The sequence below is a fragment of the Triticum dicoccoides genome, chromosome 2B (assembly GCF_002162155.2).
Source record: "Triticum dicoccoides isolate Atlit2015 ecotype Zavitan chromosome 2B, WEW_v2.0, whole genome shotgun sequence".
NCBI lineage: Eukaryota > Viridiplantae > Streptophyta > Magnoliopsida > Poales > Poaceae > Triticum > Triticum dicoccoides.
Genome location: NC_041383.1, coordinates 4,556,087 through 4,567,518, shown reverse-complemented (window position 1 = coordinate 4,567,518; position 11,432 = coordinate 4,556,087). Strand labels below are relative to the sequence as shown.

Below are 11,432 nucleotides of genomic sequence, written 5' to 3'. Positions count from 1 at the left end.
TATGAAGGCTACGTACCTGGGTCTGATGGTTCCAAAGGGAGATCTTTCCAGTTGAATGACCTAGCAAAATCCTGTGTGGCAGAAGAGGGCGCTTAAAAGATGAAGATTAATGAATACCGCAAATTGCAATTTTCATCAAAACTCTATTAACCATTTTTCTTGTTCTGTAGTCTGCCAATATTCTTATTTCAAATACGATACTTTACGACTCTACAGTTATCATGTTTGTGAGCATTTAAATCAAAACACTACTAAAAAGAAAAGCTCATCCAAGTTGGCAAATGGAGGATTCTATTCTAGGCAGCCCATGTTTACTGTAGCCATGAGAAAGGTGGTTGACCAAACTACATGCTCGCGCATCGACTTGGTACTGGAGGAGATGGTATATCCGATGCATTAAGATTGTTGAGGCCAAACCGGTGCACCTGAGCTAAAAAGCACTTATGGTAAGTTCTAAGCATTTTTTATTTTTTTCATCTACAATGTTACAAAAAATTTAAATCCAAATTCGACCCATGGCTTGAGAAACAACAAATTCTTCTACGATGGTCTTAATGGCCACAATTCACAGCTCAGGTTCATTTCTCTACTTTTCATGACACAAATTGTGTTCTTTGATTCTCAAGTTATGAGTTGAATTTGAATTTAAAATTTTCTTACATGATAGATGTATGATGTGCATATATACTCAACTTATTTCAAGAATATTAACTAATTTTAGCAATTGTGCTTTTTTTAGATACAAATGACGTCAAATGTGTGGTTTGACCTCTAGTGGGCTAAGGATAAAATCACCCATCAAACCATCCAACCAATTGTTGGTTCTATTTTAACAATTGGTTTTAGTCGGAAATGCACCGAATACAACCGGAGATCGGTTACACCAGACACTTTTTCAAACCAAACAACTCCAAATGGTTGTTGGCTTCTAGTTGTACGTACGTCTAGTATCCTAACTGGGTGCAGATATAGTGTTCAAAATAAAAGCTGTTTAAGTAGTGACTAGTGGAAGGAGAATTGCGTTTTGGCTCTCGGCCTCCATGGAGGCCTTTTTTTTGAAAAAAATTGAAATTCGGAAATTTCGGTTTCAAAAATATCTGAAACAAATTGTACAAGTAAACAATGATGTGATGCGTATGTGTAAAATTTCAAGATGAAATAGTTGAAATGAGATCTGTACAAAAAAGACAAATTCATGGTCTGAGAGGATGAATAGTATCATGTGTTAAAAAACCCACAGATTTGTCTTTTTTGCACAGCCCATGTTTCAGCGTATTTCGTCCTGAAAATTTACACACTTATGCACTATGCCTTCATCATCTGTAAAAAAAAATCAGATTTTTTTAAATGTAAAAATATGAATTTTCAAGAATTTTGAATTTTGCATTTGAAGGCCTCCATGAAGCTCGGCCTCCCAAAGCAATTTCCGCTAACGGAAGGTGCTATGAACCGCTCATATGGCATATCCATTGGGGACGTATCTGGTGCATCGGGGCAATTGGTGCTACTGGTGCACCGATCGCCCGTTGCACATTCAAAAATGCTCGAAAATATCAGGAAAAAAGTTAGTGCATTGACACAACATCAATGTACGTTGCCATAAAAATTTAAATAAAAGTTCAAAACATTGCTTGAGATAGAAAAATGACAAATTTGATACTGAATAGTACATAACGCAAGTTGGGCTTTAGTTTTGGCCCATTAGCACATTGACGTCAAATTTGTCATTTTCTTATCTTGAGCATTGTTTTGAATTTTGATTTGAATTTTTGTGACAACATACATTGATGTTGTGTGTTGTGTCAATGCACTAATTTTTTTCGGATTTTTTCGAACATTTTTTAATGTGTAACGGGGTCCGGTGCATCGGTAGCACCAGTTGCCCCGGTGCGCTAGATATGTTCCCCGTATCCATTACCCTCATAATTAATATCGCTAGAAGCACAGACCTACCAAGGCTTTGTCGGATGCACGTCCATTACGCTCATAATTCCCTGCTCAAGCCAGCATATGTCGATCATCTGAACCAATCATGGTTGGTAAGATATTTGAGCGAAGATAAGCAAGATTAAAAAAGATGATGAAATTTCTATTACCTTGATTCTCGGTCGGATCAGCTACCAGATAACAAACATGCGGCGACACCAGGACCAAAAGCAGAAGACCAAACCATCATAAAATAATATCAGACAAAATCCTGGTGCTTCCAAATCTGTTTTGCATGCCGAAAATACCAAACTGACCTCGAAGGTTGCCGTCTCGCTTGCTGGGTAACTAGCGGTAGTTACTGTTACTTGTTGCACCTTACCTCTGTTGTCCGTTACGTGCAGTGTGTAGTCTACAAAATTGTTTAGCCGGATATCCATAAACTCACACTCGGTTGAAATGCAAGGGCACATCTACAATTAATAAAACAAACAGCCCGTATATACGGAGTTAAAATACGTATATGGATGTACGTGCATGCATACATACATAAAAATATGAATGGTATTATTAAAATAAACTACAAGCTATGGACTCGGTATTTTCATGATTACCACTGTACCCGCTACACATACCTAGTTTTGCATTACCCTACTCTATTGATACTTCTACTCCACAACATTTGATATAGTCATGTGTTGCCATAAAGGCATCCATATGTTAAAATCATTTACAATCTGGAGGAGTAATACTAAAATTCAAATTGGTTACCATAGTATGATTTAATAAACTGGGCATTAAATGTGATTATTCCTCAAGAACAAAACGAGTGTGATGTGTATGTACGAAGTGAACCATTCTATCCTTGATATTGATTAGTCATGCTCTCTACATATACACACATGCATGTACGTTTAGTAGGAAAACAAGAAAAACAACATAAGCAATTGTGTAATTAGTGATCACACCTCGTATGACCCTGTTGTTGGCCCAGTCCACTCCGTCGAGTACTTTCCGACGACTGGAGACGACCGACGACGAACGACGACCAAGCAACGAAACTCACTGACGATCTCAACGAAGTGCTTTTACGTCGAGGTGCACCGCAACACAACGTGAAGCTGCAGCAACAACACCAACGTATACGTACGTACACAACGACCAGCCGGCCGGAAACACAAGAACGCACGCACACGAAGAACTAGCTTGTTGATTGCTTGGATAGCCTCGCAGGCTCGTGTCGAGCCTGCTTTTCTTTATTGCTTCGATTCACGGTGGTACAAAGTTTACAGGGCTAGTCAAGTATATATACTAGTAGCTAACCTATGTCTACTAGCAATCCTACTCGGCAATGACTTTGAAGCCAACACGGACACGGAACCGGACACGTGACATACTATTCGTGTTTAACTCCAACACCTGTGTCATTCCTTGACGCCTCAAGAAGTTGTAGCACAGTCTCCATCTCATTTAGCTTATCGATGATTACCCCTATGCTCGGTCTCTTGTGTCTATCAGCATCCACACAGCGTAAAGCTATTTCGATGCATTGCTTTGCTTGTTCGGAATATGGCTCATACAATGATTTTGCTTGTAGCATATTCTTCCAATTCACATGTACCTACAATATGGGACATAAAGTATGGTTGTACATTAAAAAATAGAAGTATTATGCATAATGAAATATGTACTATAAACAGATATCAATGAAGGCAACAATTTCTCTTACAAGCTCGGCGAATTCTTTGGGAGACATTTCAGCAATCCTGAAGTAACCTGTTGGTCCGGTCATTATCTTTATGATTACAACACCCAAACTGAATATGTCAAACTTAATTGAGATTACACCTGCATCTATGTACTCTGGCGGTAAGTACCCACTGCATGGCACATCATACATGTTACCAATAACATTGGTCCAATGCAAATATATAGAATTTGTTAAAATATTTAAAAATATTTTATTCGCGTGGGAAATTAATTAGCTTACGGTGTTCCCATAGCATTTTTTGTCATTTGTGTGTGTTCTCCTCCGAGCCTTGACAAGCCGAAATCTGCTATTTTTGGAACCATGTTCTCATCCAACAATACATTGCTTGGTTTTAAATCCAAATGATATAAAGGGGAACCCAATTCCTCATGCAGGTATTGCATACCCTCACAGATCCCCTTAATTATTGCATAGCGTGTGCACCAATCGTGTCCACTAGATTCATCTGTAGCAAATAAAGGACATACTCAAAAATTTGTGTTATGAATAATTAATTAACATGCTACCTTCTAATACAAATATAACACCATGCATCATACCAGAAAGAAATTTGTCAAGGCTTCCATTAGTCATATATTCAAAGCAAAGCGCCCTTTTTCTCATCTCCGCGAAAACCATTTTCCCATTATATGGTTGGTATACACAATGAGTTTCATGAGAATAGCCAACTAAGCGCACAATATTTTTGTGTTGGAGGCTTGCATGGTTGAGATACTCCTTCTCAAATTGCTCATCAAGTCCTGGAGTGTAATGAAGCACCTTCACAGCAATTCTTTCCCCGTCTTCATGTTCTCCCTATTCAAAATCTCGCATGCATGCATTGTTTAATTTTCTGTTTGTAGTGAAATATTTAACATTAATAAAGCAGAAATTGGTACATAGCCATGGTTGAACATGTGGAGACCCATGGCTTGTGAATATGAACATGCTTCCTTTCTATAATCAAATCTCAGCAGAGTGGTATGTATTGATGTGTGTTTGACTGTTTGACATGCACCTGAATTCATAAGGAGTAGGTTCTAGATGCATCAGATCTATACATGATTAGTATTATGATAAATAGTACAGGGAATAACGAATGGTTCACCAGGGGATGTGTGGTGTGCGTGCAATCACAGGTGTGCATGGCACCACCATGTCTTTTTTTTTTGGATAAAGGGTGTATTTTATTGATTCATAATGAAGCATCAAGGGGATATAAACATAATGAACACACCCGGCCTCTGCATTTGCACAACTAAAATGCACACAGCTAACACCAACGCACACACGTAAAAAATCATGCCGGCAAAGAGCAAAATCATAGAAGACTGAAGCTATGCCAGGCGGAGGGAGAAAAAAGAAAAAGAAAATCTGAAGCGATCAAAACACGATCGACGATATGCAACGACGACCGGCCCCAACTATCCCTGGACAACATAAGGACTACGAGAAAAGTTCTCGAAAAGCAATGCCTCCAGGAATGGAATGACGAGTAAACGCCGCCATCGCCGAATCCAACACTGCCGGATTGTGGGTTTTCGCCCTAAAGATTTAGTCCGAGCAATGCCTCAATGGGTAAAGGCGTAAAAATGTTGTCATTGCCAGGTATAACCAACTAGGGTCATACCTAGGGTTTTCACCCCGGAGCTTGAGACTAGGTGCTCGATCAGCACCACCCAGTCGTCGAAGTCATCCTATGTTGTCTCCTCCACTTGCCTCGATCCCAGGCACCCTCATGTCTAACTATAGCAAATTATGGATAGCTAGAAACCATAAATAGAGCATAAATCGTACCATGTAAACATTTCCATACGAACCCGCACCAAGTTTCCGGTCCTCAGAGAAACCATTTGTAATATTTTCCAATAAATGGAAGGGTAAAACCCTTGGCGCCACAGTTGCACTGTTCAGATCTCCCATTTCTCCAATGGTGCTCCTGCCATCAGAATTGTCATCTTCATTGCTCTCGGTATGTGAAACCACCATGACATTTTTTTCAGCTATCATAACATTCTCATTCTCGTTTCTACCCGTGCCATTGCTCTCAAAGCTTGGAGCACCCAGAGTAGTGCAAGAATCATTAGCGGCAACACCCATGGAATCCAGTTCCTTGGTTTGGGGAGACACCCCATTGCTCAGTGGCAAATCTGCACCCCGGTGGCTAGGTCTAGAAGTCCAGCTTATAATCTTCGTTAGAAATGAAATGAAGCTGATACATAAAGAACTTAAGGTAACGTAAGGGAGGATGAGAAGCTGTAAGTAATTTCTGGGTCCGCCCTTGACATTGATTTTAGCTGCATACGCACAAACACACACACAGAGAGAGAAAAAAAATCAATTCCCCAAAAGCTTGAGCGAACTGACTGGTGTTAATTACAGTAGTTGATAAGGAGAAAAGGTAGCTAGTTCTTACTCCATCAGTTCCTAAATATAAGACGTCATCTTATTATATTTAGGAACAGTGGGAGTAATTCATTTCTAATTAGGCAGTGTACCCTCGAATTTGTACCTCTAATGGCGATGTTACATCCACCGGAGTAGTAGAGTGAAACATTTCGAGGCTGTCGTAGAATGTCAAAACACTTGAGGCACCTGAAAAGGCGAAACCCTCCTTTGTTTGCACTTTCCATCAAACAAGAAAGGCTCTTGAGGTACCTGCTGTGCTTGCAAAGGCTGTATCGAGCAGGTCTAGAATGTAGTGTTGCTGTACCTGCAAACGTTGAAGAGAAAAACGATAGCAGATTAGCCGCTTCTGGTTGGAGTAGTAGCATGTAAGTCTGGCTGAAACCTCAAAATCAAGCGAGCATGAATGAATTAGTAACACGAATCCATAATACTCGCTCCTCATCATAATATAAGGCGACCAAGTCAGTTTCTGCTAAGTTTGACCAAGTTTATAGAGAGAAAAAATGTCAACATCTAGGGTACCAACCAACTTGAAGCAAGCAAATATACCAGAGTAGTACTGGAATCCTTTTTGACAGGGAGAAATTGAGAGATCCAGAAGGAAGGAATAGGAGGCCTTGGCCCGGCGGCGGCGATCGAGCGCAAAGACTGACAACCCGCGCATCTCCGCCCGATCGAAGAGGCCTCTCTCACCGCGTGAGCAGAGGGAAGAAACGAGGAACTAGGACTAAGAAATTTCAATCTCGCCGGCGGGGCGGATTCGTGGTCGGAGGCGGATGGAGTGCTTACCGGAGAGGAGAGAAAGCGCTGGCTGAGAAATTTCAATCTCGCCGGCGGGGCGGATTCGCGGTCGGAGGCGGATGGAATGCTGGTGTGTGTGTCTGTGGTGTGGGTGTGACAGAAGCGCTCGCGGGCGGGCCAGATTTATAGGACGGCGGGGGGCGTTGAGGGCAGCCTCGTCTTTTCGACCCGAGTAGTATAACTGGTGCCCCGTACGTACGTACGTAGGTACGATTGCGAGCGAATGAAAGGGAGAATACCAAAATCCCGTACGGTGCGCAAATGATGGGGACTTCTGGTGCTCCCGGAGTCGTATTCTAGCCTGATTTTCGTCGTTTTTTCCCTCCGCGGTTTCAGTTCAATTCGTACGCGGCTCATATATGCATGATGAGTCACAGAAATGATGTGGAGGCCGCAAGTGGCAAGCGGCTGGCTCCATATTTGCTCCCGCCATACCATCTGCATAACCATCTACCCCCTCGTTCTTTTTCCTTTCTTTTAATTTTCTGGTGGCACTGGTGGAGCATACGCAACAAGCTGAGGAAGGGGGAGCTTGCTGCGTCAGCAGCGGAGGTTGCGAGGAGGACACGCACCGCTGTCATGGGATACATGCAAGTCTATGAAATATATGCAAGTCTATCTTAAACCAGTAATGCTAAACATACAAAGAGTTACACGCAATTACACGCTGACTAGAATTTTTTTTATCTACTAACCAATCATAAACTTGCCCCTCCCCCTCTGATTTTCAGGGGGGTGGGCCGCCTCCTCACCTATTGACCAATCAAATTAACCCTCTTTGTAAAACCTTGTAACTCGTTTGTAAGTGTAGCATTACTCATCTTAAACCACCGACGAAAGTTTCCATGGACAAGTGGACTGCCCCGCCTGATGATATGCTGAAAATCAATGCGGATGGATCTTTTGTCCCAGGTGATGGACATGCTGGATGGGGCGCTGTGGCGAGAGACTCGGTCGGGAATATCGTAGCAGCAAGGGCTGGCAGACAGGACCATATACATGATGCATTCGCGGTGGAAGTGGATGCATTGTCCAATGCTGTAGCCCTTGCGGCTGACCTGGGCAGCCTGAGGGTCATCTTTGAAACAGACTCCCAACTGCTAATGGAAGCCATGGACCTCCGGAAGGCCGACTCGTCAGCATATGCGGCCATCATCGGGGACACGAAGTATCAGCTGAAGATGTGGTTCTCTAAACACAAGATATCTGTATGTCGTCGTAGTGCTAATGTTGTAGCCCATGAGCTTGCCAATATTGGCCGGTTGTACCTAGTAGACCAGATTATGAACTGGGGGTCTGATGTACCAGCCCAAGTGGCTGCTTGTGCCTCGAGCGATTTGCCCGAGCACCGTTAAGTTATAAAGCGTTGCTTTGACCTAAAAAAAGTTCTGAGAAGATAGAATCCTTTTCTTTTCTTTCTTTTTATTTGCCGGAAAAGAGAAAAGACCCACTTTTCTATCTTTGGTAACCAAGTAATTCATGTATGATAATCAATCTCTTCTTTAGCAATATGGTATCTTTGGCAACGCGTTAAATTCTGCTCAGTCGGTACAAATAATTTTTGATCAATCTTTGGTAGTGAAAGATCGAGGATGTCGCCTAGAGGGGGGGTGAATAGGCGCTTTAAAATAATTACGGTTTACGCTTGAACAAATGCGGAATAAACCTAGCGGTTAATTTGTCAAGCACAAAACCTAAAACAACTAGGCTCACCTATGTGCACCAACAACTTATGCTAACCAAGATAAGCAACTATGTGATAGCAAGATATATGACAAAGAACAATATGGCTATCACAAAGTAAAGTGCATAAGTAAAGGGCTCGGGTAAAAGATAACCGAGGCACGCGGAGAAGACGATGTATCCCGAAGTTCACACCCTTGCGGATGCTAATCTCCGTTTGGAGCGGTGTGGAGGCACAATGCTTCCCAAGAAGCCACTAGGGCCACCGTAATCTCCTCACGCCCTCGCACAATGCAAGATGTCGTGATTCCACTAAGGGACCCTTGAGGGCGGTCACCGAACCCGTACAAATGGCGACCCTTGGGGGCGGTCACCGAACCCGTACACTTTGGCAACCCTTGGGGGCGGTCACCGGTACCCGTCAAATTGCTCGAGGCGATCTCCACAACCTAATTGGAGACCCCGACGCTTGCCCGGAGCTTTACACCACAATGATTGAGCTCCGAACAACACCAACCGTCTAGGGCGCCAAGGCACCCAAGAGGAACAAGCTCTAGGCTGTCCAAAACACCCAAGAGTAACAAGCTCAAGGGTACCAAGCACCCAAGAGTAATAAGCTTCTCAACTTGTAACTTCCACGTATCACGTGGAAAACTCAAACTGATGCACCAAATGCAATGGCAAGGGCACACGGAGTGCCCAAGTCCTTCTCTCTCAAATCCCACCGAAGCAACTAATGCTAGGGAGGAAGATGAGAGGAAGAACAAGAAGGAGAACACCAAGAAATCCAAGATCTAGATCCAAGGGGTTCCCCTCACTTAGAGGAGAAAGTGATTGGTGGAAACATGGATCTAGATCTCCTCTCTCTTTTCCCTCAAGAACTAGCAAGAATCATTGGAGGGATTGAGAGTTATCAAGCTCGAAGAAGGTCAACAATGGGGGAAGAACACGAGCTCAAAGGATAAGTCTCAATGGGGAAGAAGACCCCCTTTTATAGGTGGGGAGAAATCTAACCGTTATCCCCTCACTCAGCCCGCACGATGCGGTACTACCGCACGGAGCTGCGGTACTACCGCGGATGGTTGCGGTACTACCGCTGCAGGGTGTGGTACTACCGCATGTGCAGCACTGGCTAGATGAAGGCCTGTTGCACAGGGCAACGAGCGGTAGAACCGCCGGAGCGGTACTACCGTGCGCCCCTACGGTATTACCGTAAGGCAGGCAACACTAGGCGCAGAGAAAGCACGGAAGTAAAAAATTACTTCTGTACCTACTTTCGCTGAGGGAGGACCTGCGCAAAAATCTGGCACGGTACTACTGCACACGAAGAGCGGTACTACCGCGTAGGGCGCGGATGTAAAAAATTACATCCACCCCTACTTCCGCTCATGCTGCTAAGCCTGGCCAGAGCCCACGGTACTACCACGTAGGGCGCGGATGTAAAAAATTACATCCGCCCCTACTACCGCTCGAGCAGCTGCGCCTGGCCTGAGGCCACGGTACTATCGCTCCCACAGAGCGGTACTACCGTGAGCACCTGCAGTACTACCGCAGGGGCTGCGGTACTACCGCAAGGGCCTGCGGTACTACCGCTCTGGAGAGCAGTACTACCGCATGCCCCAGATTAGCAACACTAGGAGTCCTTCATTTTGTAGAGAAGACAACAGAGGGAAACAGTAAAACCAGAACTGCCATAACTTCTGTAAATGATCTCCGAAATGAGCAAACTCAAGCTTGTTGGAAACAAGACAACGAGTAGCATCAAAACAGCGAAGAGGAGAGAAACCTCCAACAGAGAAGAACCGGCAGAACCTCCAACATCGAAAATATCATAGAAGATGCAAGTGAACTCCGTTTTCGATGAACTCGAGCTTGTCATAAAAATGACCATAAGCTCCAAATCTCTCAAGGAGAAGAACCAAACAAGAACCAATAAAGATGATGCAAGGATGCAATGGTTTGAGCTCTCTACGAACGATACGATCAAGCAACTCATCGAGAGCCCCCCTTGATAGTACGGCAAACGATCCTAAAAACCCGGTCTCCCAACTACCACCATGGGACCGGTAAAATAGAAAACCTATCAAGGGAAAACCTTTGCCTTGCACAAAGTCCACTTGAGCTAGATGATGACGATCTTGACTCCCTCAAGTTGGACCACCTTTCTTGATTGCGTTGGCTCGATGAAGACTAGATGATTGCTCCCCCATACTCCACTATGGGCGAGCCTCTCTTCCACACATCTTCACAAGTCCATTGTCACCACAATGGGCGGCAAGCTTTAAGCATTTGATCTCTTCGTGATGCTTCACTTGAACTTGCACACCATAACCTAACCCCACAAAGAACTCCCACGAAGATCATGGGTTTGTACACAAAGCATAATTGACAATGCTTACCATACCATGGGATCACTTGATCCCTCTCGGTACATCTTTTACGCTTTGTGTGTTGATCAACTTGATTCACTCTTTGACTTAGTCTTGATCAACCTCTCACAAGACCAATCTTTTAGGTAATTCCTTGAATAGCACCTTGGTCGACACAAACTCTCCTTGAAACCAACACATGTACTTCAGAAAAGCCTATGGACAAAAACCTTCAAATATAACTCAAGGCAACCATTAGTCCATAGAGATTGTCATCAATTACCAAAACCAATCATGGGGGCACCGCATGTTCTTTCAGGTAGTAACCTTATAAATCTTTAGAATATTTGGCAACCAATTAAATTCGGATCAATCGGTACAAAATCAATAAACAACCAATATTTGGCAACCCGTTAAATTTGGGTCAATTGGTACAAAGAAATTCAACAACCAATAAAGCAACATGTAGAAACCGAGGCCTCTCATCCACCTGA

The 11,432-nt window shown here is 43.5% G+C and overlaps 2 protein-coding genes across 2 annotated transcripts in view; both read right to left on the bottom strand.

Annotated features, from left to right (window-relative positions):
• Window positions 1-2,162, bottom strand: part of LOC119366755 (coatomer subunit beta'-2-like) — an 8,874-nt gene extending 6,712 nt beyond the window's left edge. Inside the window, exons 1-3 of the mRNA XM_037632480.1 lie at window positions 2,097-2,162; window positions 1,954-2,021; window positions 17-71 (exon numbers count right to left, since the gene is read on the bottom strand). Of these exons, the coding sequence (XP_037488377.1) occupies window positions 17-71; window positions 1,954-2,021 (123 nt within the window). The 5' untranslated portion in view covers window positions 2,097-2,162. The remainder of the gene's footprint in view (window positions 1-16; window positions 72-1,953; window positions 2,022-2,096) is intronic.
• A 1,038-nt stretch (window positions 2,163-3,200) lies between these two features.
• On the bottom strand, window positions 3,201-8,039 carry LOC119366710 (cysteine-rich receptor-like protein kinase 19). The gene is made up of 6 exons (XM_037632453.1): window positions 7,945-8,039; window positions 6,189-6,460; window positions 5,474-5,973; window positions 4,237-4,492; window positions 3,656-4,142; window positions 3,201-3,547 (listed from the first exon to the last, which is right to left on the bottom strand). The coding sequence occupies exons 1-5, from the start codon at window positions 8,037-8,039 to the stop codon at window positions 3,913-3,915; spliced, it is 1,353 nt and encodes a 450-aa protein (XP_037488350.1). The 3' UTR covers window positions 3,201-3,547; window positions 3,656-3,912.
• Between the last annotated feature and the right edge of the window lie 3,393 nt (window positions 8,040-11,432).